At 43.3% G+C, this 27,691-nt stretch overlaps 2 protein-coding genes across 3 annotated transcripts in view; one reads left to right on the forward strand and one right to left on the reverse strand.

The window, feature by feature from the left end:
* Positions 1 to 1,256: 1,256 nt before the first annotated feature.
* On the reverse strand, positions 1,257 to 9,190 carry NUDT13 (nudix hydrolase 13). The gene is made up of 9 exons (XM_013959852.2): positions 8,189 to 9,190; positions 6,496 to 6,607; positions 5,534 to 5,673; positions 4,773 to 4,880; positions 4,303 to 4,409; positions 3,260 to 3,385; positions 2,917 to 3,028; positions 2,144 to 2,298; positions 1,257 to 1,556 (listed from the first exon to the last, which is right to left on the reverse strand). The coding sequence occupies exons 2-9, from the start codon at positions 6,576 to 6,578 to the stop codon at positions 1,362 to 1,364; spliced, it is 1,026 nt and encodes a 341-aa protein (XP_013815306.2). The 5' UTR covers positions 6,579 to 6,607; positions 8,189 to 9,190; the 3' UTR covers positions 1,257 to 1,361.
* A 4,974-nt stretch (positions 9,191 to 14,164) lies between these two features.
* P4HA1 (prolyl 4-hydroxylase subunit alpha 1) overlaps positions 14,165 to 27,691 on the forward strand; it is a 38,556-nt gene continuing 25,029 nt past the window's right edge. For both annotated transcript variants that reach the window (XM_067299686.1, XM_067299685.1), the window contains exons 1-4: positions 14,165 to 14,253; positions 21,251 to 21,367; positions 22,257 to 22,353; positions 24,905 to 25,056. In XM_067299686.1, the coding sequence (XP_067155787.1) occupies positions 21,280 to 21,367; positions 22,257 to 22,353; positions 24,905 to 25,056 (337 nt within the window). In that variant the 5' untranslated portion in view covers positions 14,165 to 14,253; positions 21,251 to 21,279. The remainder of the gene's footprint in view (positions 14,254 to 21,250; positions 21,368 to 22,256; positions 22,354 to 24,904; positions 25,057 to 27,691) is intronic.

Here is a 27,691-nt window from a genome sequence, read left to right on the forward strand (position 1 = left end):
ACCTGAGTACATTCTTAGGATGACTGATATCTAGTTCATAGACATGAAAGGCATGCTCCAACATGTGGCTTTTATTGGCCGAGAGTTAGCAATGGTGGGAAAGGTGCTTGCACGTGCCACCATGGCCTGAAGGAATCCCCTCCCTTACCTCCTAAAGTAAAATTAACCTGAGGAAACAAAGCATGCCTGACATGTGAGAAAAACCTCTTTTTACTTACTGCTCGGATGTTGTGACCCCAAATTTTTACCATTGTTCACCTCTGATAAATCCTAATGCTTACAGTCAACAGTATATTCATGTTTCCCCTTCAAGTATCTGTACTGATGGCTTTGCAGCCTTGGCATTTGAACTTTGACAAGCAGGCAGAAAGGAGTGTCAGCTTGAATCGGCAGCAGATCAAACACCCTTCCATCTGTCTCTGTAACTTGGCTTTCCTTGCCCAGGCTGTCTCTCTGTCATTCTCTCTCTAGAGAAGTGATGCCATTTCACTGGTAAAACGAGATCAACTCTCCAGGCAAGCCACAGACTGTTGGCACAGGGTGAGAGGCGTTGTGCCTTCTAGGAATGTTCTCTGTCAGAAGTGCAGTCCTTTCTCGCAGCAGTTCCTCTCACCCTTCTATTATTTGGGTTCTTCTAAATGCTCGTATGTAGGTTTTGCTCTTCCGCTCACTACCACCAGGCAGCTCTGTTCTCTCTTCCTTGGGATGGAAGTATTAGTCTCTGTCTTACTGGTGGGGGGAGTGGTGCCTCCAAAGATGTTTTTAGCTGTTCAGATATATCATAAAAATAAGAACCCACTTATCATTTGCAAAAGATTAGGATGTTTTATATGAAACTAGAAGATTTAATCAGAAGGGGAACAGAGGAAGGAGAGCATACCAACTGTGGCTTTTCTGCTGTTTTTTTGATAGTTCTTCCAAATCTGTATGAATGCCGCCACTGAAAGGCCACACTCCTGTAGGTTTTTTTTCTGGAAAAACTATAGGTTCAAATATCCAGGACCTCCAGATGGGTAAAATGGATAAAGGTGAGACATAGCTCTGCCAGGGATCACTGTTCTGTTGCTTGATGGGCAACACCAGCAGCTGGTCACAATATGCTTGGTGCTCTGGGATTAAGAATTCTATTGTATATTCATTGCAAGTCAGGGGATCTCAAAGGTGATCCACTGTAGATGGGGTTGTATGAGGATGATCAGGGTAGAAATGGCTTTGTAGGTCTGTGTATCTTGGGGTGAGACAGCCATCAGTCTAGTGCCATCCCCACTGTAACACAGATTTTGTCTTCCGTAGCTTTGGAAGTTTTTGTATCGAGCTTTTGTAATTTTGGTAAAATTGCAGACTTGATTAAATGATTGTGCCTAAGCTGTCCGGGAAGCCTGCTCCTTAACCCACTCCCGAATCAGATGGTGAGCAATGGCCTGCTTGGGAGGGAACCAGGGTAAAAAACTACCATCCTCTTGTTTTGAAGATCTGTGGTCTCTCTTGAGAGCCTCCACAGTTTCTTCCAGGTCAAACCAACGGGCTGCCTCCAGTTCCAGGCTGTTCATACTGATCTGGAAGAAATTCAGAGAGTACCAGTTGCTTAAATCAGATTTAAATGTGGCCAGCAGTACCTTGCTCATTTTTGTACCCGCAAAGATCCCAGGCTGCAATGCCCAGAGTGCTTAATCCACTCCTGAATTAAGTGTTGATGCCAAAAGGACATTACTGATCACCAATGTTCTGTGGTCTTGGTTTCCTTAGGAAAGCTCTAATCCAGGTAGCTCTATTCCATCATAGCATTGGCCTACACAATACCAGTGGCTGAATACAATCATTAACACAGCAGAAACTGCATGTCTCACTGGGAATGTGATTTTAATACTAGATGGAAGTCTCATCTGCAAAATTCAGAGAAGAAACACAGGTGTGTTGGGCTCTGGGCTTGGATTTGTACAGTGACCTGGGCAAAATCTGGCACATTACAAAGATGATGTTGTTTTTAAGCTTGTTCTTCACTTATAGAAAACTTATTGAAAACTGCACTGAGAGATGATTTGACGCTTTCCAAACTAAAGTCTGTGGACTGAAAGAGACTTCACTATGTAAAGTGAATAGTGAAATGCCTCAGGGGGACTGTCCACCTCAGGGGAATGCTCACCTCAGTCTGCTGCGCCCTCACCAACGCATGACACGCTATCATTAAGGAGCTACTGGGAAGTGGCCAGTGCTGAGAGGCTGAATACCAGAACGACTCCACCTCCAGGCCCACCTCTTCTGCCACCTCCCGTCGGACTGTCTCCTCCACAGTTTCACCTAGAAGCAACCAAAGGTAGGCAAGGGCAGCCTGGCCTCAGGGCTGTGAACCATGGCAAGGGAATGTAGGCACACTCATTTCTTAGGTGTTCCAGCCCTGACTGCTCAAGCACAAGCAAGCTCTCTGGCTGTGCTGACCTAGGAACATTTCTGTCAGCAGGATACAGAATTGAATCCATCGACAATGTATACCTGCCTTAAAAGGAGGCACTGGGGACATGAGCTGGTTTTGTACATGTACAGCAGATAGACAGAACAATGCTGCCCCTCTTCATCGTTTTCCTTTTTAAGCTCTTTGCCCTCCCGTAATAAGTATTTTTTTTCAGACAGTCTGCACTAGACACAGAGTGGACTAAGAAGCGTCCTGGGTTCTACTTGGGGAGTGTTATATTTGTATTTAGTATCAGAGACTGAAGCAAGTGATACACACCCCATAATTTTCCCATTCTCTTCAGATATATCAAGCTATTTTGAGTTCTGTCTGGATGGCAACACTGATCTGTTTAGGTCTAACACCTTTTCCCCTGATATCACACTATGTGCCCCAGTTGGTGTCCCACAGTTCTGCCCCAAGCCCTGCATGTCCAGGGCCACAGCACTGATCAGAGACTGCCTTACCTATGTCACAGAAGCCTGACAGAGCGGTGTACATCCCCAGAGGAAACGATGGCTGTCGTGCAAGGAGGCACCGGCTCCCATCAGAGACCAGGGTGATAACCACTGGAGACATCTAGCCAAGGCATCAAAAAGCAAAGCAAGGAGTTCAGACCAAACAAGTGAGTGCAGACTGTTCCTTTTCCTAGCCGGTTGGAGGTCACTGGACAAACACTAAAGAAAAATTGCCCAGTTACACAGAAAGCACTCCTGCTGCCTTTTACAGATTCCCCTCCCTGCGGCCCAGCAGTGTTGGCTTGTCACCACAGAGACCTTGTGCTGCTTACCTTGCTGTTCAGACGCTCACCTGGGGATAGTAAGTTATTCCACTGGCATGGCAGACACGCTTGCTGCCAGCTACATTTTTCTGAGTGGGCTGTCCAGTTTTGCTACAATACTGGTGGGAATCATGCCACCGGAGAAGGGCCTGGGCCTGTGAATACCAAGAGAGGAATGCAAATCAGTTTACACTAGGGGCAAGGAAATGATTCAAGGCAGCCTCCCTGAGTGATACTTTGCTATGTTCTCCCCAGCGTGCAGTCACATGGATAAACTGTGATCGCGTTTGGAAGCCTCAGAAATGTATACAAAATACAGGCATTGCTTTGAAAAAGGGTTGATTCTGCAGGCAGTATTTCACGCTTCTTGCTTTAGCATCCAAATTTCAGCATGTTAAGGGGAGGTGGGGGAAGAGTCATTCCATACTGGGATGCAGTGGGGGTAGTAATGGGAACTGAACTATTCTAAGTAGTCTCTGAACCTGACTAGCTTCTTGAAATATAGCCCAAGCACCACAGAAATTATACAGCAGGAAGAGACACATGAGCTATTTCTACTTATGGGTAAGGGCAGCTGATTTTCACACACAAGTCTTTTCATAGGGCTTCCAAACATAGGACATCTGCAGAGAAACCGCTTATACGGGAGCAGTTTTAAAAGAGCAGCTCTGAAAGAAGATCTGTAGGTTCCTTCTTGAAATTGTTTGCCAGGAAGATTACAGAAAATTGGTGCCTGATAGTTATTAAGCTGGGAACAGATCGAGATTGCTGTGACTACCACAACTGGTAAGATTACTATATTTCACACTGGACATATAGCAGGTTAATGCTAAATGGCTAATTACTGCAGTCATTTGTAAGCCACTTCTCTCTTTCCATTGCATCTTCCTTTTGGGATAGCAAATTTGAGAAAGCTGCTGTAATTTATAGTGTATTTTGTACCTAGTTCCCTGAAAAGGTACAGTAGGTACTTCCACAGCACATGCTAAACCGTAAAACTAATATCGGAGATAAGGAAAAGGGTTGATGTGAGAAATCACAACTGCCTAAAGTAAAAAATCCTGTGCCATACCGAGGCCAGCAAAGGAAAATCCTTCTCATCCACTACAAAGAGAGCCTTTCGTAAGTCAGTAAACGATCCCTTGAGTTCAGACTCGATGGCTGATTTCTCCAAGGCTCCTGTAACAAAATAAATCTCTGATGTCATAAATTGCAGTTACTATCCCAACTTTACACCCCTCATTGTTCCGGTATACAATTTCTGGAAGTTCCCATGGAAATGACGTCACATCAGTGGTTACACATTCCAAAATATTAAGTGATCTACAAAAAGCCCATTTTTACTGAAATACACAGAGGAAGAACAGTGCAGTTTGGTGGCTTTGACACGCCAGGCTTGCAACATCTCCAACAGAGGACCAGACAGAGGGTTTTTAGCAGTAAATGTCACCCAACAAGGACTAAACATGCTGCCTAGGCAAGATCTCCATTTCAATGAACCAAGTGTGATGCTGACATGGATGGAAGAGGAGTCAACCCAACCTAAATCCAAGGCAAAGTGTGGTATGTGCTCGTCTGAACAGCCGATCAGCACCGACTTCTCTATCCATTGTTCAGTCTCTTTGAATTTCTCCAGGATCCTCTTCATCTCTAAACAGCAGAAGAAACGGGAAGAGAAAGCTGTGATGAAAATGAATTTATACACCCATCATGTTCTACATCTTTAAGGTGCTCGCAGTCTTGGCTCGAGGCATGGTGCAGGTGTGAGCAAGGGACCAAGCAAGAGGTTCCATGCTAATAGAGACCAAAAGTCTGGCTTTTCTCCTAGCCATTAGATCTTTCGACCATCACATCAAGCTAAAGATGCAAATGTTTTAATGCTTGTGGAGCAGCTGTCTGCTGTTTCTCCTCTACGCCAGCTGATACCTTTCTCACAAAGAAAACTTCTGGGTTCTGCCAGATCACCTCCTCCCTTTGTCAGTAGACCTTTTTGCTTGTTTTCCTGACAGCCCTTTCTCTTCAAAAGGCATGGTCCTAAATGTTTACAAGTGTTCATCTCAAAACAGATCAGGCATATGTTGATACCCTACATATGTGCAGAGCATAAGCTTGTGTCCACATGCCGAGGCTTTAACTCTAAATAGTCTTTTGTTGGTAACAAATGGCTTGCTGCAAATAACGGGATGTTCCTGCACAGCTTGATAGATTTTCAAGCCCCATACAAGGGATTGCTTATTGCAAATGAGTCTGTATCATCTGAGCTGCCTGATTCAGGAAATGTTTCTTGCTGGACACCTGCTTACCTGTTGCACTTAGCTGTGGTACCAAATATTTCCTCCCAACTTCCTGCAGGAAGGGGGAGAGATTGTGAAAGAGGTAGAAAGTTCCTGAGGTCTGGGCTTGTCTACAAAAGCTATCATCTTCTTTTAGCTCATTTAAATATCTGCAGTAAGAAAAGAATTGGGAAAATGAATGCAAGACAAGGTTGAGATTACACGTGCTACGCTTATTTGGGGCAAAGCAGTGGGGCAGAACAGACAGTACAGATTCTTTGCATTATACATGCTTACAGGGTTGTATACAGCTCAGTCTATTCATTGGTGGGCTGTAGCTTCTAATGAAGGTGCTGTGTAGGCAAGAAATACTCCCTACTACCACACAGGCAGCCTCGAGTCTTGGACATCCAAGGAGCTCTGTAACCCAGTCTTTTAATGCAAGAGGTCTGCTTTATAGACATGATCATTTGTGCGCAGGAAATCTTGATCTTCCCTTTTATATCTCTGCTCTGGAAGGCTCCAAATCCTGTTTGACCAAACATACTACTGAACACTTCAAATGTTGAATATGCTTCCCGTCAGGCTCTGTGGATTATTAGAGGGTATGTTCTGCCTGCCATGCTGACTTGGGAGGTAAAAAGCAAACTGAAATCTCAGGGCCAAACTGGATGGGGCCTGAGTTAGGAAAATCAGTCGCTGGAAAAGGGCTCTCAGAAGGTGCTTCTTTCCGGCTGTTTGAAGTAGTACTTAAAATGGTATGAGCAGCAACACTTCATTCTGCCTTGTGTTTTAAGAGTTCTTTAGCAGCAAGGGTAAGCATTAATCTACAGAGCTTCAGCACAAAGCTCATGCAGCAATACTGTATGACCAGTGAACTGTTACAAGATTAATTCCTGGATTAGACTTAGGTAGGATTGCTTGTGACAGTGGACACAGGAGTGCCAAAGTCTGGTCTTTTCACTGTAGACAGAAATAAGATGAGAACTTACCTCATTTTCCTAACATAAGTAGAGTGTAACCTGCAGAAGAGAGAGGAAGCTCTTCTATACACTGCTTGATACATCACAGCCATAATCAACACCTAAGGGGAGCTGCCTCTGCCTAAAAAGAGAAGCACAGAATGTAATGCAGTGGCTCTGCAAAGATGAGTCTCATTTAAAAGGTGCAGTATCCCAGTGCTACCAGAAATCTCCCTCTCCCAAGGAGTCTGCAGAACGCTGGCCTCTGCTTTCTAAAATGAACGCTTTAGTCATAGTGTAGTCACACACCAAACCTAGTTTCAGGCAATTTATAAAGACAGTTATGAGATATCTCAGTTTGTTTCCTTCTGTGAGCGTGCACAGAAGGTCTTGCAGAAAGCGCTGTAAGACCAGGTTAAATAGTGCTGTCTTAAACTCCTGTATCACTGGGCTAGAGAGCAGCGAAGGTAGTTGCTGTCTTGTTTGTTTCCTACGCCGTTGTAATGGCCTCAATCCAGCTGAACATCCTATCGCAGCAAACAGTAGATCTGTGGGAAAGGCAGGGATGCCAGAAAAGAATGAAAGACAAAATATCAGCTGCAGAAGAGAACTCCCCGAGTTAGATGAAAGATAGCAGTTGCAGCTGAATTGGATCGTCTTCAACTATGAATGTGTTTTGTGCCAAAGGAGTCTACCACATTTTCAGCTCAGGCAATCCCAGCTTGCCGTTTGAACTTGGCTTTGGGATGTCAGAAGATAACCAGAAACGGTACTATCTCTGGTATTTTTCTGAAACAAAAACGAACTATGATTCAGAATCCTTAACAATTAGTTTGAATATGCCACTTTTTGACCATCGATCTTGAAGCCCTTTACGAAGGAAGTTACGTTTGCTTCGTTTTACAGAGACATGTATGCAGGGCTAAAGAAGAGCCTTTCCTTGCAGTAAAGGTCAGTGAAGGCTCCCGAGCCTGGGTGGTGCCTGAGCAGAGGCTCCTGTCATTAAGGGCAGCCAGTTTCTGTAGGCAGCAGCACGGAGGGGAGAGGTGTTGCTGGTGCTTTGCTTTGTGGCTTCTGACATCTCTGCCCCAGAGGCCTCTTTCCCACTGGGTCAGCTGAGGGTGGTCTTCCCCAGGAGCCTGGAGCAAGGCAGATCCCTAGGGAGAGCAGTGAGCCAAGGCGCTGGGGAGAGCAGCGTCCCTACTCATTCTTCAGCTGCAGGAATGGGAACTTGGCGCGCTGCCTACCAGATCCGGCAGACGCAGGCGGGGACTGCAACTGTCACAGAGACCGTGTCTGAAACAATTTTGTGGTGTGATGATTACGTGGCTGTGATCTCTCCACCCCCGCTTCTCATATAGCCCAGCTTGTGAAAATCTCCAGCACGGCAGCCAGCGCTGAATCGAGGAGTTTGCAAACGGCTCTGCACTTTGCTCCAGAACGGGCAGCCGTGAAGGCATGCCGGATGTGACCGGCGTAGGGGGAAAAGGAATAAACTGTACCTGGAATAGTGAAATGCAACCTATGTTTAACCCCTTCCTCCCTAGGAACCACAATGCCAGATTTTGCTGAGGATTACTGAGAACTCGGAGACAGAGACATTGCAAACTTGGTCTCAGGCCAGCCCAAACTCTCCTGCCTTCCCTGCAAATCCTGTCTATGTCCTGCAGCCCTCTGGAGGTGGATCCAAGCCTGTGACTTCGCACGCGTTTCTCCCACTTACTGTGCTCTATGCAGAAGGAGTGCTATCTGCAGAAGCATTAAAAAAGTTAGAAAAGTCCCTCGCCGACCTCAGCGGGAAGCACAGCCACTGCAGGAAAGAGGAGCGGCCGCCGCCGGCTTTGCAGCGGCCCGGCCCCGGCGCTTCCCCCGGGGGAGCTCTGGGAAATGTAGTCCTGCGGAGGCTCCTCGGAAACGCTGGCCGAAGCTTACTCCTGCCCTAACTCTTTGGGTTTGCTTAGCTCCCTGGCTTAGTGAGGCGGCCTGATAGTAGAGTCTTTACTTTCCACAGCTGCTTCCTGCTGTAAGAAAGCCACGTGCTGTCTTTTGCCAAACAGAAGTTATTATGAGAACAGCGCTACTGCAGTGATTTGATCTGTGGCTGCAGAGCACAGGAGTTTGTTCCGGTTTGTTTCTTTCTTTTGTTTTTTGTGTTTTTTTTTTTGTTTTTGCAAGCTTCTCTGTTTTTTTGTATCTGAAATACAAGAGCATTGTTTAAAGTTCAGGATCATACTCCTCTTTGTGTCTTCAAGCAGGAAAACATGCCAAGGGCTGCGTATATCTGATGGATGGAGCTGTTTGGTGTTCAAGCACCCAAGCCCACAGCTGAATTTGCAAGTGAATAGCCCTGATTGGAAAGTGCACTTTGCCAAGAGAGATGTCAGAATAACGACAAATATTTTTCATGCCTTTATATCTGAAGAAGTACTGAAAACATTATTCTGGGCTGTAACCTATGTGCCTCTATTTAGCACAAAGAATTTTACGAACATATAAGTGTTTTCAGGACCACATTTTGCTTTTTGGTCATGAATTAAGACATTTTAATAGAGAACTGATGCCATGTAATTTGAGAGCATAGCTTTCAAAAATAATAAATGGGATATGCAGGGAAACAGCGCTTGTTACCAGTGTTACTTACAAGCTTAAGTTTAATTATGCTTGACTGCTATTTGTGTGCTTCCTGAAACAGAATAAGCCCTATCATATTAATCCACTAGGCTAATCGGATTAATGGACAAAACACATCTTCTCTTAATAAGATAAAAGATTGAAGTATAATCCCTAAAGGAAGTATCCGCCCTGTTGTTAAAACAAACTAACAGAGCTATTGACCCTAACTGCCCTCAGAAATGGATCTTGCAACAAGAGCTGGTTTTAGAGGGAAGCAGCCAGGGAAGATTCCCAAAGTATCTCCAAGATACCCAAGTATCTTAGAACTTAAATTCTGGGACACTGTCTCAACTTTCTTCAGCCCAAAGCATTAGGTCATTTTATAGGCACACCTCTATCCATGTGAAGGATGAAAGGCCAGAGCATAAAGCTGCAGCCAAAAGCCTGCTCTGAAGGCAGTGCAGTGCCACAGCCTTTTGCTGCTAGATGCAGGTGACAGAGATCACAGATTAGGCTCATCATGTATGCCTGGCCTCTGTGCTGTGTGGAGATCTGCAGAGTAAGTGAGATTGGAGTCACTTTTGTGACTGACCTGCTGGGGGAGAAGCCATGATGTCTATGAGAGTCCATGTGTCTTTTCCAAGAGTCCATACACCTGCTTGTGATATGCATTGCCCAAGTAAATATTTCTGCAGCACATAAGCAGGGGAGATCATTTTGAAAATGATAGAGGCTTTCTCAATGTTTATTCATGTAATAATTTAAGTCGTACAAATAGCAGTTGTCACCTTGGCACTGAGGTTCTTCTTTGTAAGTTTTTTCAGGTTGAGCTCTGAGCTGTGTGAATTGCACCCATAAACTGTGTACGTTGTTATTTGTTCCCTGCAGATATTATACTCCATGCCAGAAGCGATCCTGTGAGTTAGGCAAAGGCCTGGCTGTACAGCTGCGTCTCTGATAGCTTCCTGTAGCTTACTAATTTGAACTTTGTCAGGCCACCAGAGGAAGTGAGTCCCTGAGACTCTTCTGATGCAGGAAAACCAAGCAGAGGGAGCAGGCAAGGAAGCTGCAAGCAGTGGGAACAAACACATGTGGTCTCTTATACAGAGAACACTGCAAGACAGGCAGGACTTCACTCCTACTGTCCTTGCTTCAGGTTTTCATGCCCTTTTCTACTGAAATTCCCTTAATACAGTCAAAAAAAGGGAGCAGATAAAATAAACCTGAGATTCATTGCTATCTCTATGGAAAGTAATTGACTGTTAAGTAACTTTCAGGAACTAGAAATGAGGATGTAGAAGAGAAGCCTAAACAGTACAGGGTGCGTTGGTAAGAGAGAGCATGTGCTGATTTGGTTGTGGTTTTGGCCTAGTAAGTGGTTTTGACTTGGTAAGCAAAGAGGTAGAAACTACTTAAGGGATAGATGTATGTGTTCTCTTGCTTGAGAATGATGTTATTAATGAGAGAAGTATTTGGAAACTATATTGATTAGCTTAAATGAATTATAACTGATTGCCTCAGATAATTAGTGTTTGGCTAGTTCTGCCTTGTGAGTGTTATTGTTAGAGTTGATTTTTTTATTGGATTTATTAAATATTGTTAGTAATATTAGCAATTGGTAAAAGACTTTCAAGCCAAAGAAATGGTTGAAAAATGTGACTCTAAGCTAATGATTATACTGGTTATCTTGTTTTTTTCTTGCTGTTCTGTTTCATGCCTTTCCAGCTGCCCCCAATAAGCAGAAACATGTATAGAATTGCTAACAGCTGACCTTTGCAAAATAACTGTTAATTACTTACTTTAAATATATATGGCTAGCAATCTCACACTGAAAACTTATGGTCAAGCAACAAGAAACTTCTTGGTAGAAAAAAAATTATTTTTTTAGTGGGAGACCAAGGAAAGACAAACCACTTTAAAGAGAAGGCTAATGAGTAGTCTTTCCCTCTGGTGTTAAACTTTAGATGCAAACTAACCAAATCTGGCTTTGCTCTAAAGTTAGACTGTAGCCTATATTATGTATGCAAGGGGCTTCTACAGTTTCCACACTCAGGGTGGGGACCTTGAAAGAGAGAAACTGTCTAGTGTGATATTGCTGAATATAATCTATGCTTCTAACACTTGCACAGTTGTAGAGAAGATGCTTTTACATCTGAGTCCAAATCTAAGGTAAATGACATTTTAGAAGGATTTGTTCATTTCAGCTCCTTGGGATAGCATAGGTATTTTTGTCTTTTGCCCTTCCCTGCCTTTGTTGGTTAGAGAAGATGTGGTCTGCAGTGTTGCGCAAAATAATTGATAATAGGGTCCAGCTTCTTGACTGCAGGTAATGACTTCACTTGTTCAGTGGTTTAATCTGTGGGCACTGAAATGTAAACGCTGTGTGAAACTAGATGAGGCTTCATCTGTTTCCAAAGGATAAACCTAAGTTATTAGCGTACTTAAAAACAGCTAAGCAGTACCGTGAGCTAACTGTGTATGATATAAAGATGACTCATCTGTTGATGCCTGTTTGCACGTCATGGCCTGTTGTCTCTAAAAGGATATTGAAGGACTGGAAAAGGTTCAGCGACGGCAACAGGGATGATCAAAGATGTGCAATGTTGCTTCTGCGATGAACTAGGTAGGCGCTGATGCTTCAGCCTGGATGAGGGATAGGAATCGGCTGTTTGTGGTCTTTTCCGGTACAGGAATCTGTGGTGTGAAATGCAGCTAGTAGGGGCCAAGTTCCCAGTGAACAAATGGAAGTGCTTCTTTGCCCCTTGGGTAGGGGATGGCACAACTCCTACATAAAAGATGCTGCGTACACAAACGGCTTTAGCTCAAGGGGAGGAGGAGAAATGCTTAGCAGGGAACTCTGTTGAGGGTTACTAAATAGATGGACCACATCAGGTTGAGGAAACCCCTAAGCTAAAAGTGCTGGAGGCTGTGATAGTACTCTGGGCAGCTTTCTACCAAATGGGCTAGATGAAGCATTGGTGCCAGCTGTCACAGTTACTCTCATGCTCTTAAGGGCCCACTTGTGCCTTATTCTTGTTCTGGGCTGACCTTTCTTCCAGTATCCTTTCAGTTTCGGGCCTATGAAGTACTTCTACAGGATTGCTCAGAAAAGAAAGTGTATTGTTAGGCTTGTTCTTGCTACAAAGGAGTCAGTGTTTCTACTGGAAAACATATAGAAGTCTGTAAATCCAAAATCAAGTCTGAAAGCTGCTTGCTACTTGTTCTTCTATTGTCCTCTCCCAGCAAGCGTTTCTGTTGCGCTTGTTCTTAGAGATAGTAAGTGCTTCTTAACAACGTGCTAAAGTAACAAATTGTTCCCTTCAGGCCTGCTTGAAGCTGCCTACCCCATCAGCGTTCAACAGCAGGTGATAATGCACGAGACCAGCATAGAGGCTTGCAAGCAAAGTTTTACCATGACTGGAGCACCAGTGACTGCTGCAGTCGTGGAAGCTGGAACAAAATGAGTAAGTATTCTTTATCTTAGTGGCAGAAAGCACTGATGAGGGGCAGAAATAAGCTTGCAGAGCAAGGCGATTCTGTGACCATTGGGAAAAGCCCTTGATTTGGGTGCTTGGTATATGCCAAATGCCTGGGGTCCTTTTGACACAAAATTCTTAGCCTTTGGCCCCATGCTGACAAACACAAGCAAGCCTGCTACTAAACATGCTAACAAACTGGCTTTTGTTGAGGTTCTCCACTATCTGTCTTTCTAAAAGTGTAAAAGAAAGTTTGATGAAGAAATATATGGAAAGCAGGGAATCTCCCTAGGAAGGATCTGAACGCCTACGGTGTGTGAGGTTTCCCCAAATCTCTAGAAGCTGCCGTTAAATCTCAGACTAGATATTAGGGACTCTTTGGATAATAGGGCTTTAACTAGATGCCTCAGCTAGAGGCTTGTATATCATTCCAGTGTTTCCTGCCAGTTGTAGGAGTTGTATTTCTGTTGGAAGACGACCAAGATGAGAGGAAAGGAAGGCTTATTTTTGACGGATAGTTCCACTAAAAACTGGCCTTCTTCCTACTCTGGCGCAGCAGCACTCGCAATACCGGTGATGTAGTCAGCTGCGTGGATGCAGATGTGTCCACATCTGGACAAGAAATGACTAAACTCACTTGAACGCTATTGTTGTTTGCTTCTATGTAATATCTCATACTTTTCTGCAAAATGGGGCATAACACAGAGCGTTGTGGTGTCTGCTCTTCAAAAGACATTGTTGCATGAGTTGAAGCTTAGATAACAGCTTAGGTAGAGGGAAGAAATCTTAGTCATGGATCATGCCGCAATCTCCAGTCCTTTTCTATGAAGGAGGTGGTTTTAAGCAAGATGGAAGTGCTAAAGGACATGTATTAGAAGGTGATGTTGTGATTCAGCAGCAGCGGCTAGTTACAGCTGGGTTAGAAAGGTGCAGAATAACAGCTGGGACTTCAGCAGAGCAGCACTGGATTTGCATTAATTCCTGTATCTTCCTGAAGCTGTAAGAAACAAAGGGTCCCTAGCTATTTCTAGCATTGGCAAATCATTGCTGTTTTTAGTGTTAACCGTGCACGTTTACTAATGAATGTATGGAGCCGTTTAATTTCTGACTTTGCTCCATCTTGCCCGTGACCTTCCCTGCTCCGCTGGAACAACTTTTGAACAAGGCTGGGGGATTGCCCCCTCCCGACTCTTTGCCGGGCCTAATTACTGTCGTGAAAGCTTTGCAGCCGGCGGCGGCCAAACCCGCTTAGGAAAAAAAGCGCTTAGGAAAGCGCCTGCCTCTGCTGCATCATCTTCCCCGTGATTAAAAAAAAAGGCAAAAAGGCGTTTGGGCTGCTTCTTTCGGGGGCGGGCGGCACCGAGCCCCGGTGCGGCGGCAGCGGGGCCCGCCCGGCGCCCACGTGGAGCAGCGGCGGCGGCGGCGCGTGCGCAGTGCGGCGGGCGCCGCTGTGACCGAGCTCACGTAGCGCGGCGGCTGCGGCCACCCCCACCTTCGCCCCCCTCCTCGCCCCCCCCACCCCGCGCCTCGCGCGGGCCGGGGGGGCGTGGCCTGCGCGCCTATAAAGGCCGCGGCGGGGCCGCCGCGCGCCGTCCGTTACGCCACTCGGCGGCTCGCGGCGTGCCGTTAGCGGCGCGGCCCCTGCGCTCCCCGCCCGTCCCGACCTGTCCCGTCCCGACCGCCGCCGCCCTGCCCTCAGGTGAGGCCGTCGCCCCCTTCCCCCCCCCCCCCCCCGCGGCGGGGGCTGCCCCCTCCCCTCTACCGTTGCCGGCCGGTGGCGGCGGGGCCGCCCGCGCGCCGCGAGGGGGGTGGGGGCGATACGTGGCAGGCGCGGCGCTCGCCGCGCGGCCGGTGTCCCGGCGCCGGCCGTTACGCAACGGGAGCCGGCGCCCTCCGGAGCGGCGCGGACGGGCGGCGCCCGCTCCACGGCGAGGGCCGCGGCCGCCCCGCCGCCTCCCTGGGGCCGGCGGGGTTTTAACGGTTCCGCGGGCGGCCCCCCGCGACGGCCGCTGCTCGGCGGGCGCCTCGCCGCCCCGCCGCGGCTGCCCGCCCCGTCCCGTCCCGCTGTGCAGCACCGTCGGGGCTTCCCGGGCGGCGGTCCAAGGGGGGCGGCTGCTGCTGCTGGGACTGCAGCTGCCGACCGGCTCGGTTGTGCCGTCCGGGGAACTGAAGAGTGCCGAGATACCGAAACAATTAGTTTGGTGCCCGGAGAAATGCCTGAGTTACTCTGCACGGGCGCTGAAGGACTGCACCAGTTGTGTCAGCGTCGCGCTCGGGATTTGCAGCTGTGGGTGCTCTATGTGGTACTTGCATTACGAGGAACAAGGCTTGCCTTGAATTCTCTCGTTCTACTACTTTGGGTTGGAGAAAGGCAATTGCATGATGTAAAACCTATTTTACATCCAAGTAATCTGCAGGAAGGTACACCCCTGAGCAGGTATCTCGATAGGAGGGATTAATTTGACTAGAGGGGAAATTTCAGCAGGGAGTCTTGAGGATGCCGCTGAATGAAGAGACAGTAAGAATGTCAGATATGTTTAGAGTACATTTTTTTCCGGCTTACCTGAAAAGCTTGCATGCTCCTAGAGGAACGATAGTTCAGACTTGTGGAAAGAAGGTCTTATTGACGTGTAAAGGATTACCCAGCATTCAGTTTGATGTGGGTTTTTTTTTCTGCTGAATTCAACGAGAGGAGTTGCAGAGACTCATGAGTGCTTAAGTATTCACCTACTTCGGTTGGGTAAAGAGTCTGAGCTCAAGGTTTTAGTAACAAAGAGGCTATCAGTTATAACAAGCAGATGTATGTTAGAGGCAGTTTCTTATAAGGCCGTTGAACTAAACATGCAAACAGTACTCTGGTGAGGGCGTTGAAAGTAAAGGTAATGACTTCCCAAGTTGCTCAGGAAGCAGAGACCTGCTTTTCGGGATAAGAGATGTTGTCCACCTTGCTGTTCTGCACCCATTACTACCTTTGGATCATTGTTGGATGCATTTAAAATGTCTTAACCATGCTATAAATCCTTTGATTGGATCCAGACTACTTTGCAGTGTTTTCTAATTATGTGCTGACAGAACTGGTATTGATTTCCCCCTTCCTCCTCCTTGCCCCCCAGAGTCAAAGTAACAGGAATGTGCCTAAATCTGGCTGAGTTAAGAGTGTTAATTCTGCCCTGTAAGCTGTGGTTGTGGTATAGGTGGGCACATCTGTTCCAGGTGTAATTCATTTAGCTCCTGAAGAGAAGCACCGTTTGAAGAACTACATCTAGTGGCAGTACTGTTCTGAGCAGTTCCTGTCTGTGCTCTTCACATGTGCTAGTACATCTGCTTGTGGTGTTGCATAGCAAACCATATTGGAAGTGTGAGGGGGGAGGAATCACTACCTCATCTCCCAGTAAGAAATAGCTATTTGATGTGGATTCGTTCCCTTTGCTAATTCAGTGCGGAGCCCCACAAATGATGGGCCTTTTGCTGGCACAAGTGGTGTAGTATGGAGACAGGAGCTGCTGCAAAAACTTGTCTTGAACTACAGAGTGAATATATACATTGAGACTGATGTATGGAGCCAAAGGAGAGATAAGATCTCTGACCTATAGATTTAAACATTGTTGCATAATGAATGGTTTTAAATTCTAGCTTTTAGAACTATTTTGAGGCACGCACATAGATTAGAATATACCCAGTATGCAGTTTGATAAACACAAATGACAAATAATGACTAACCCCATGGAGGAAGGGATGAAGAGGTTTATGGGAGGAGAACTCTACCTACATGTTGAGATCGATACAGATAAAGAAACACCTTTTTGTTTGTCTCTGAAAGTGCTGCAACACAGTATACTTGTTGAAAAAGCTTACTTTATAAATGGAGTGTATTTAACTGAAGAAAGACTGTAAATAAAGTCTGTGCTGAAACAATATCTTTGTTGTCACTTGTACTGTGCATTTCTAGGTGGTATTATTCCAGTGACTTCAGAGTTGCTGTTCCTCTCAAAAGATGAATAGACTTTCTGCTGTTGCAGAACAACCTGCTGGGCTAGAACTTGAGCCCAGAAGAACTCTTACTTGTTACTATTCTTCAGCTGTTGATCACTGGAATTTCCTAGTTTCTTTATAATCACTCTTAATATCTGAAAACATTCTGAATATCTCTGTATGTACTCTGCTAATCCTTGAGCAGAGAATAAATAGAAGGATAGCCTTCTGCTTGTTGTGTCTAGTAAGATAAGCGCTGTGCTGCAGTGCCAGTGTTCTTTGCCTTGGCTTAGAAAGTTAAAATAAGTGGGCTATGAAAGGACTGTGTCCATTCAGTCTTACACTGGAAGAAGCAAGAAGAAACTTCCTTTAGTTTCTTAGGTACAAATCTGTGTACAAACATCCCAGTTTTATAGTCAGACTCTTGAATGCTGCCTTCAATTCAAGGTGGTAATAAGTGAAACTTAAAAGACGTTTATTAGTTACTTTGACTGTCAAAGTGATCCTTATCTCTTGTTTCTGTCCTGCAGAAAGAAGGATTTGAAGAGATAATTAAGATCTCAGAGATGTAGTATGTTGGCTGGTTTTTATCCCTTTCAAATAAAAGTAGGAACACCAAGTCCTTTATTTGTACTACCAACCAGTAAAAAAAATTCCAAAATATCACTAAAGGTAATCAGCAGAGTTCTTCAAAGTAGTACTTACATTGCAACTTTGACATTAAAAAGATGCCTTAAAACATCCCATGTTTTTGTGTTAGTAGCAGTTCTAGAAAATCTGCTTTCTTCTCTCACTGCTTAGATCTTAATTTAAAATCAGCCTTTAAATACAAGCTGCTAGAGAACTTAGGTAACTGAATTCTGGCGTTTCTGTACTGATACTGTTAAACAATGATGGCAGTTAACTACTCTTGGTGCTGAAGAACTTTCCCAGATCTCTCAAGTATTTAATTTTGAGTGATATTTCCAAGTGTGTGGTGTCAGACGATAATAACTTGAACTCTGTTCCCTGAGATAGATTTACTGCAGTGAGCATCTATCACTCTTTGTGGTGCTATCCTCTTCCCCTCCCCTGCCCCAGCTTAGCTCTGTTTAACTGTTTTTTTTTAAACATAAAGTGCGATGCAGTAAGGATTGACTAGTATTTAAATCAAAAGTTTAAGCATCCTGGAGATGTGGTTTTGATTACCAACCCTGCAGCAACCTTAATTTAGAGTAGGTTCACTTATTTCTTAAATAAAAATGCTATTTTGGAATTAACTTAGAGCTATTCCAGAATAATTCCATATGCGAGTATGCCTTCTATTTCTATTTTTCATCTGTAGCTTCTTACTTTCTGGGTCCTGGTAAGCACCTGGGAGCTTGGAATTGTTAGTGTTGGTGGCTGTATGAAAAGCATGTTCAGACAAACACTTTGGTTTTCAGTCACCAATTAGTGTGACTTTGGTGGTTTTGAGGTTATATCACTCTTTGTGGTTTGTCTTAATTTTGCTCTTCCTTTCTGCTTACATGGATGCTACATGTACGTCCATTCTGATGCATCTCTTGCAATCCTGTTTCCCCTTGCAGAGCAAATGTTGAAGGCTCTACAAGAGCATAAGAAAAAGTCTTGAATTTCAACAAATGAAATGGCATTTTTTTGTCCATCCCTGCTATTAGGTGAATCCTATGCCACATTTGGCAGTATGATTCCTCTAATTGCTGCTTTGTCTTACTTGCATATCTATATCTATGTCTATAATTTCATATTTGCTTGTTCTTTGCTATTTTCTGTTTGTTTTTTTGGTTTTGGTTTTTGTTGTTGTTTTTGTTTTTTCTCTGCCATGTTTCACTGTTTCAAAGCTTAGCAAACATATTCTGTATAGAAAGTCAGGAAACTCCTGGTTTAAAACTGTCAGGCTGACTCCTACTGAAATCAGGACTAAAATCATTTCTTCTGTGTGTGGGCAGTAGATTCCCTCCTCTCTAAGCTGCTCAACTACCATCTTTGCGTTTGCCTGAGGGACAGTTGAGGAGGAGAGTCAGACTGACAGCAATAACGTAGAGAGGATTTTCATCTTGATTTCCTTCATGTCACTGATAGGAAGAAATTAAGCCTACTTATTTGGCAGCCTGTGTGTCTAAGAGATTTCCAGCATCTATGTTAACTGAGCTTTGTTTTTGTTGATTTGGGAACCTGTAGCCGGTCCTTTTGCAGCAGGTTTAAAAGCCATGCTCCTTAGCAACTGTTGTTAGGGCAGTGAAAGCTTGGCCGGCCGCTGTCTTGGGCTCTCTTTCCAATTATCTGAATTCCAGCTGGGAGGGAAGCAATCGGAGGGTGACTGAAAGTTATTGGAGGATTCTGAATCCTTGCAAAGGACAGAAAAGCTGGAGACTCTGAAATGAAAGAGAAAGTGAAATTGGAGGTCATCTCATCTAACCTCCTGCTTCAAGCTGGGTGAGCTTGGAAGTTAGGTCAGGTTGCAGAGGGACTTACCCGTTGAGTTTTGACACTCTCCCGATAATGCAAAACCTGGTTTCTCTGGGCAGCCTCTTCCAGTGCTTAACTGCTGTCATTATGAGAAGCTTTCTCCTTGTACCTAATCAGAGTTTCCCGTGTTGCAACTTGTGACCATTGCCACTTGTCCTTTGCTGTGCTTCTCTGAAGGTGTGAGGAGGGAGATCTTAGGGGAAATAGGGTTGCAGTTGTGTTCAGAGTCTGAGCAATATTGGAGCAGGCTGTAAAGGCAGGTAAAGAAGAAGAAAAACTGTTTCCAAAGCATGTTACTCAAATAGGCTTTAAGGCATCATTCTGTCTTGCTAGGTGGAAGACTGCTACCAAGAGCCACTTGGTGGAGAGGAGACATCTTTTCTCATAATATATTTTTTTTCCTTTTTTAAGGTTTCATCTTGATTAATGCTAAAGTAACTTTTATGATGGTCTCCTTGTGTTTTATTAAGTGCAATGAACAGCTCAATAAATTCTGAGTACTGATAATGTTAGCAAATATTTATTGTGTAGCAGAACTGTGCTTTGTAATTGATTCGCGGATGTATTTGCTTGACTTCTGAATGAGCAGGAGGCCCTGGGCTTTGTGGAGAGCAAAACGGGAAATTGAGCAGGTTTTTTACTAGGGGCTCAGGTACACGTCAGTGTCCCTGCACCCTGTGGATACAGCTTTGAAGTAGAAAGTGAAAGTAAACTTACCTGTGAGAAAACTTCCTTCCTGTAGAAGCAACAGTGCTGGTTTAGAGCATTTGTGAGACTGCAGTCTCTGCCTCGACTGGGAAGAAAAACATGACTCCAGGCTTTCCCTCTCCACATTTTTACTTGACAGCTTTCCTTCTGCTGGTAAATGTGTCGGAATGTTTCAGCCCTTCAGTTTTGGTCACACAGATTTCAGATGGTTTACGAGAGTTTGTGGCTGCCCTGCTTTACTGGGCACTTGTGAGTTTCCTGGTAGCGCTGGTGAAACTGTGCTTGTCCTGACCAAGAGGTGGTCCACAGAATCAGTAAATCCACATCTGTGTATTTTTCTTTCCGTTAGTGCTAGAGGTGAAAAGGAAAGGCATGAATTGCTTGGTGACTCTTAATGTGCAATAAGAGAAGATGACACTGCAATTTGATGTCCTGAGAGTATTTTCATTATTACCTACCCTTGTGGGATGAATGATTTTTCTTTAGGTATGATTTTTGCACTTTTCTCATTTTATTTGCACCTTCTGTGAATGGCACACCTGTTTTTATGTTGTACACTACAAGTACTGTCAATTCAATCCAAAGCATATCGCTTTCTTCCCTAAACAGACTGAGCCATTTTGTAGCTTTCTGGACTGGCTTTGTGATGTTTCTTTGGGAGTAGAAGATTTTTATTAGCTCTTGCCTCTGGAAGAGTTGTAGAACAGTTGTTTTGATTTATCAAAGGAGATGCTGTACGTGAGAGGTTGAACAGACTTGTGTATGGAAAACACAAACGTGAATTCCAAGAGAACATTTAAAGTATGCATTAGTGAGGAAATCCTAGGCTGTTTTGAAGGTTCAGGATCTTGAAAGGCCATGAACTTGGCAGCTGTTACAGGAGAAAGCACTGGCCTGTATATCTGTTACAGACTCATCTAAGACTAACTTTGAATCAGCCAACGGAGTAGCCTTTTGTATCAAGGTGTGCTTTCAGATGTGGATGCTGGCTGAAGAGCAGGAGCATGCAAGTAACTTATTATGTGGACTGGTTGTATAGGGGTTGTATTTATACCTGTTCCCAAAGGCATCTTTCTGACTCATCAGAGGCAACTGTTTTTTCAGTGGGTGGATGAACGTGATGTTATGTATTGTAACTTGTTATTATGGTTTTCTTCAGCGTTTGGTTTTAGGAGTCTTGTTTTTTCTTGTTGACGCTTTTTGTGATACGGCTCTATCTGCAGTGTTTCTTAGATGTCAAAAAGATGAAGAATGCTTGTGATGACCCTGTCTCCAAGCTATTCTTCGTTCTCCTATTGCACAAGGCAAAAGTACTACTAAGATGTTTTTGCAGAATGGAGTCAGTCCTCTGTGAGAGCTTTTGTGCTCAAGCTTATCAAGGGCAGGACTATAAAAGAAGAATGGATTGCTGGTTGGTGAACCTCTGGTACTGAAATTCTGCTGCCTCAAGGACTAGTGGCAGTCCTGAGACAATAAGCTGTCTCTTTCAAAGGTAGATTCAAATCTCTGCGTAGGGAAGTTTTACCTACTTTATGTTTCTTTCGTAGGTACGTGGTGAGGTGGCAGCTATTAAACTATGGCATTCAACAAGATTTGCTATATTGTAGCCCTTGGATTTCTACTGCCTTTTTCTTATGCCCATACGGACTTCTTCACTTCCATTGGTGAGACACTTTGGTGTATATAGTACATAGCTGAAAGAATTTTTTTACAACTCTCAAAAGTCATTCAGCAACAATAAGCTAATGGAGCACGGGGCTGTAGTCAGTACAGAACTAAATCCACTTATTAGTTCTTATGACCTGTTTGACTTTTTACTTTTGGGAGAAATATGCTTTTACTTAAGTCAGTCCAGATAGTCCAGTGACAAAGGCAAGGGTTTGCATGCATTGTGTGTTCTTGTAGGAATTGAATTTTAAACAAAATTTTGGTGTGAACTATTACACATAGGTAGAGGAAAGTGAAACAACTGTCGAGGGTGCATAATACCACCAGTATGGCAGTGTACCCCTCCTGTGTTCTAATGGCATGTAATGCAACTGAAGACATGAAGTTTATCACTTCAAAATAAACCAGTTCAACTGCCTGCTTACAGGGAATGAAGCAATTATGAACTGAGAGACTGTTAGGGGACCTATTGAAGTCATGTAAATAATCTTAAAAATTAAAAAATGGACTAATGCTGTATGTCAAACATGAAGCCTTTGTATATTTTTGTAGCTTTGCCATTATTTGGTCTACATTATGTATGCTTGGATGAAAGATTACTCAGTTGCAACCTACTTCTTTTCCAAATGAATCCTAAATTAGTTCTAATAATAAATTTTGTGATACTGTGTTAATTTCCATGGCAACAAGCTTTGTCCAACATGAGGTTTTCTCCAAAAAAAAAAAAAAAAAAAGCAAGAAGTCTCATTTGAGTGCTCCTTTAGTCATCTTAGAATACAGAAGCACTTTGGGGAGGAAAGAGTAGAAAGGAGAGGAAGAACTCTATTTTCAGTTCTCATTTTTTTGTTTCTCCTTGTCTAACCAAACTGTTGACTTATTTTCTAGGTCATATGACAGACTTAATTAATACAGAAAAAGATCTGGTGGTATCACTGAAAGATTATATCAAGGCAGAGGAGAGCAAACTGGAGCAGATCAAAAAGTAAGCAGTTTGTTTTGTAATACTAATAGTTAATAATTTGAGTCCACCCTTAATGTAAAAAGTACTTACAAGGCTGACTAAATTTGAGGAATTTTGCCTCTGGGGCAAAGATTAACTAGCAGTTTTTGCTCGTTTTTCGTCCTAAATTGTTATCTCCAAGCCAGTGGTTTGTTTTGTGCAGCTTTCTAATGGTGAAAACTCATCAACCTGCTTTTCTGTATTATATCCTCGCTGGCAGGATTCTTGGCATGTAATTCTTCAAAAGACAACCTCTGCTTAGTGGCAACTAAAACCCAAGAAATCTCTAGATGTGTGTTACACAGACTGCAATGACGTACCAGATGTGAAAGCTCTAAAATCTGGTGATGTGGCTGTGTTGTTCAGGAGAGTTTAAGCTAGAACTCGAGGGGACTTACCAGTGAATAGTAATAAATCATTACAAGAACAGAGTCTCTTTTTACATGCTATGTTTTGGTTTATAACTAAAATAAAGCAAAATAAAACTACTTTACTGCTTTTAAAAATAACTGAGAACCCTGACCATTGCAGTTACTATGTTGCTCAGCTCTGTAGGTCTGAAGACCAGAACCCAATATCTCAGACTTTATCAGAACTAGAAATAAGATTTTTGTATCACTGAACTGGATGCATTCCTGGCTTTCAAAAGCGTGTATAAATCTGTCATAAGGATGTCTACAAAGTTTGATAAATGTATGAATTTTATTTCAACTTCCTTGGATTACATTCTGACATCTAAACTTGCAAGCCATCTGAGAAGAAAGATTCTTTTGTCAGGCTGTTTATTTTTATCACCTTATGAAATACACGAGTTGGAATTGCTCAGAGGTTTGGAAAGTTATGAGTCTCTTCTTTATAGCCACAAATTAAGATGGGAGCGTATGGATTGGACAGCCAAAAACATATAAATACAGTTTATCATATAAGCATCACACGTGTGTAATTATTATATTAGAGGTGTCCACTGTCAGGACAAAAAAGTTAAAATAACTGTCAGAGAGATGGAAGAAACTGGAAAAAAAAATCCCAGCATCTTCTGAAGCTCTGTTCTTTAGCTAACAGATATTGGTTGTTTCTGTTGACGTAAATAAACTCAGTGAAAGTCAAAAATGTACTGAAGTGAGGAAGATGGCTTATACCTTTGTGGGTGGCTTGTGGTGGATTTTTATGAAACAGAATCAACTCGAAAGAAATCTTGGTCTTGTGGTTGTGGGTTACAGCAGCAGTGACTTTTAGCTACTCATTAGGTTTGATAGTCATGCATTGGGAAATGTGCAGTGGATTTCTTGAAATTAGTCTCTTCAGTATTCAGCTTTTTAGAAGCTGGAATTGTTCCACAGGAGCACTGTGAGCCCCCTGCTTCAGAATATGTTGATTCCTGGAGGTAACACTATCCGTCGCTTTGTTGCTGACAAGAACCACATGCTGGGGCTGTCAGAGGGTAGGGAAACAGTTAAAAATTATATAGGAAGATTGAATACAAACAGTGGTGCATTTAGCAGTTGGAAAATTAAACATTTACCTGCTTTGGGTAAAGTATACAGACTTAATTTGGACATACCAAGTTTTGGAGCAAGCTGATTGCCAGCCCACGTACAGAGTCCCCTGCAGGCTACAGATTCTGTATTTGCTTTATATTGATGTTGCTGCCTGGTGTTCTCTATGGAGTGTGGCTTTTTTAACAGTATTTTGTGCTATGTTCAGAGTGTTGCTATACGTCTCTGTGTTCTAGATCTGCATCCCCTTGGACAGGGAGGGGAAGCTTGGCTGTTCTGCAGCCGTAGCATAGTGCTGTTGCTCTTGGCATGGCTGATGTGCCTGCTGACTTGAGGCTCAGCTACACTGGATGCTTCCATTAGAGCGATAGGCAGATGAACAGCAGTAGCTGTGGAGAGGTTTGCTCATTTCGGAATGAACTGGAGTTGTGAATGGCTTATGTCGCTGAAAGAGCTGGGGAAGTTTGCCGAATCAGAACTACGGCATCGCAGAATTGATTGAGGCTTCTTATTTGGGAGCACAAGAGCTATGGGGTTTTTTTGTGTAAGTTTATAATATGGAAAGCAGTTTTGTGGTGGGAGGCAAAGGACTTAGAACAGATTTGAGAGTGTCTCAAAGTAAAATCATTTGGGACATGTGTTTTGAACTGCCTTTTTGTAAACTTTAGAAAAAGCGCACTTAAAAACACATGACCAAAAATGTGGATAAAGCTTTTGTATTTGTCCTGTGTGAAAACTCGTAATGGATCTGCTGGCGTGCTTCACTTGATATTTGTAGGAAGGAGTTCTTTCTGCAGTGTTCCAGCAAAGATCACAAGAGCAGCACAAGTTTAAAACATAAGCTGCAGCTGAGGAAGAGGATTTTTTCCAAAACAAAAAAAGGCCTTTTTGTTTCTTCCAGAAGAGCTTTACACATAAGATACTATAAAAGCCTGCACTTTTGTATTGGGATTTTTACTAGCCAAGTGTTGAGTAGTTCTGTAGTGCAGTGGAAGAATTTTAAATGAAACTATAATTAGTACATCTTTTCACTATAGATGGGCAGAGAAATTAGATCAGCTGACAGATACTGCTACAAAAGACCCAGAGGGATTTTTGGGACATCCTGTAAATGCATTCAAGTTGATGAAACGGCTTAACACGGAGTGGGGTGAGCTGGAGAACCTGGTTCTGAAGGACATGTCAGATGGTAAGTATGCCTGCAGTAAAAACAGTGATCATATTGTAAGTGCAGTTATTTTGACTTATGTCTTTCATGTGTCACAGGCTGAACTAGATTTTTAGCTCTATTTTTAAGATGCCTTCATTAAAGCACACAAACAAGCACTCCAGAAGATCTGCTACTTTGCTGTCAAAATACTATAATTTGAGCACTAAAAAAATTCCGCAGAACTGTCATGTTTAGAGTGAGTCATCTCCATGGAAGCTTTAAATTTTGCAAGAGATCAGGGGTTGCAAGAGATCAGGGTTGTTTCATCTGCTCTCCCACTTCATATAATCTAGTCTGTTAGAGAGTTTTACCTCTAAATTTGATTGCTTCATTTTTCAGGAGATTTTTCTGTGGAAGCATGCTGTCAAACTTCTGTGGAACCCCTGACTTAAATTAAAAACAGAAAAAGGGTGGAAAAAAAGATGCCTTCCAAGTGCAAGGCGTGTGGGGCTGTCTTTGAGTAGTCAAGTGCTGTGGCTGCTGATATGCCTGGTCTTGTTAAGGTGCGATAGTGTGAAACCTGAATATTGGCAGAGACTGAGTGTTTGGGAACTGATACGAATTAGTGTTAATTGTACTTTGGTGCCTTTGTTCCTCAGCAAGAGTGGAAACTCTGCAAGGAAAGAGGACATAAAATAGCAGCTGACTGTGGAAGAGATTTTTAGCAGCCAGGAATTTGGGATAATTGATCTATAAGAATCCATGTCAACAACTAACTGATAGCAGGTGTAGGTTTGTAGTAAGAAATGACAAAAAGCAGAGCTTTCAGGGGAAAAGAAAAAAAACAACAGGGATGGATAGTCTCTAATAAAAATTCAGCACATTCAGCTTCACAGTTGTTGCTGTAGGAGACCAAATGTTCTAATTGAAAAGGCTCTTCACCTACTTGCCGGAAATCTGGACCAATGCATCTTAAGCCCCTCTTCTGAATGGGGGGGGGGGGGGGGGAAGTAGACCATTTTGTTTTATGAAAATTGTCAGGAAAAGGGAAAATATTGGGGGAAGCATAGTGCTGTAAAAGAAAGGGTGCAAAGGAGTGGAAGGAGATTGTTTATGACAAGGTTTCCTGCTTAAAAAGAAAACAGATAGTGTTATGAGGTCAGAATGGCTAAAAAGATCTACTAAATGTGGCAGAAATGACAAATTCAGCCTTTTTTTTTTTTATTAATGGCTTTGCAGCTAAGTTCTGTGTATTACCCTTTTGTTGCTTGGAACTACATTTGTTTGGTTTTGATTATGCTGCTTAGTTTTCAAACTGGCGGATATTAAATGCACTTGATAGGCATCTTAGTGGTACCATCCTTAGAATGGTAAAGTTATAAAGCCTGTTGTGCTTCTGGATCTTAGGACAAAAGAGTTTGTCAAGGAGAAAAGTTGCTTCTATGAAAATGTCTGACAGACGCTCGGACGCTTTCACCGAAGTAATTTTTCTCCTTGACAAACTCTTTTGCTGGCTCCTCACGTTAGGATGCTTGTTCTGCCTTCGTCCTAATGACCTCCTGGTTTTGCAGAGCTCTCTTTACCTCATCAGTGCAAATAGCTTATAAACTTCTAAATTGTGGAGAAGCAGAAGGGGAAAAATAGAGGCTATTCTCCCACTGAAGAGGGGATAATGCATTAACGCTACAGGAGGGGCCCTTCACGTAAAAGAAATAAGAGTGTGTGTGTGTTCACCAAAGAGCAGTAGGAATGCTTTCATGACAGCATATCTCCTGAAACTCCCGTTATGAGACCAGATTGTCTGCAGTGTGGCTGGCAAACACTATTATAAATTTGAGGAGTATGAGCCTGAAGTTGATCTTGGTTTAATATTTTGTCCCAATGAAACAATGTGGGGTAACAGAACAAATTCTATGTTTGGAGACATCTCTTTTCCCCTTCCTTACAAATTCAGTCTCCCTACAAAGAGGGAGAATGTCCATGTTGAAATAAAATTGTGAACAGCTTTTCTCTAATGTAGAAAGAATACAGAAGCGCTCTGCAGTGCTATTACGCAGCAGTGTGAGGAATCTTTTGGTTGGAAATATAGCAGATACACCATCTTTCCCCTCGTGTCTCTCTCTTCTCATCAGTCTGGCAAAGAAAGGCCGAATATCAATACTGAATATTTTTGAAATGCTAAAAGGAAGATTCTTACAGTTGGAGAGAATATATTTCAGTTGTCGTGGGGGAATCCTGGACCTTTAGATGCTTATGGGATCTGCAATCAACTTAAATGATGTTGGGATTTCACAGTAGATGTTTACATGCGACTCTAATGACTGGGGAGTGGTTCCTGGAGAGAATATCGTTTTAATTTATGGAACCTGCTTGTCTTTTTGTTCCAAAAACTTCACCCTAGTGCTCCTGTCAAAAGCAAATATAAGCAAACAAATCACTAGGTCTTCTTTTTGTTGTCCCTTTGCTGTCTTTTCCAAAAACAATTGAAGTGCTAACGTTTCAAAATGTGTTTCTAGTTGGATTTTGAGTTTCGTGAAAATGAGAAACTTTCTTGAGAAACCTCTTTAACTTTGGATGTTTCTCAAGTTTGTATGTAAACGTCCAAGTCTACAAAAAAGCAGTTAGGTTCCTAGCACCTGTTTAGTTGCCTAAGGTCCTGTCAAAAGCTGTTTGA

The sequence above is a fragment of the Apteryx mantelli genome, chromosome 7 (genome assembly GCF_036417845.1).
Source record: "Apteryx mantelli isolate bAptMan1 chromosome 7, bAptMan1.hap1, whole genome shotgun sequence".
In the NCBI taxonomy this organism is placed as follows: domain Eukaryota; kingdom Metazoa; phylum Chordata; class Aves; order Apterygiformes; family Apterygidae; genus Apteryx; species Apteryx mantelli.

Excerpts from the sequence above, each read along its gene's own strand:
- NUDT13 (XM_013959852.2), bottom strand. The coding sequence starts at position 6,578 with ATGGCTGTGATGTATCAAGCAGTGTATAGAAGAGCTTCCTCTCTCTTC. Across the intron at positions 3,386-4,302 it reads ATTTTCCTTTGCTGGCCTCG|GCCCAGGCCCTTCTCCGGTG; the intron begins GTATGGCACAGG and ends TGGTATTCACAG. Across the intron at positions 2,299-2,916 it reads GTCAGGCTTCTGTGACATAG|GTGAAACTGTGGAGGAGACA; the intron begins GTAAGGCAGTCT and ends GGTTGCTTCTAG.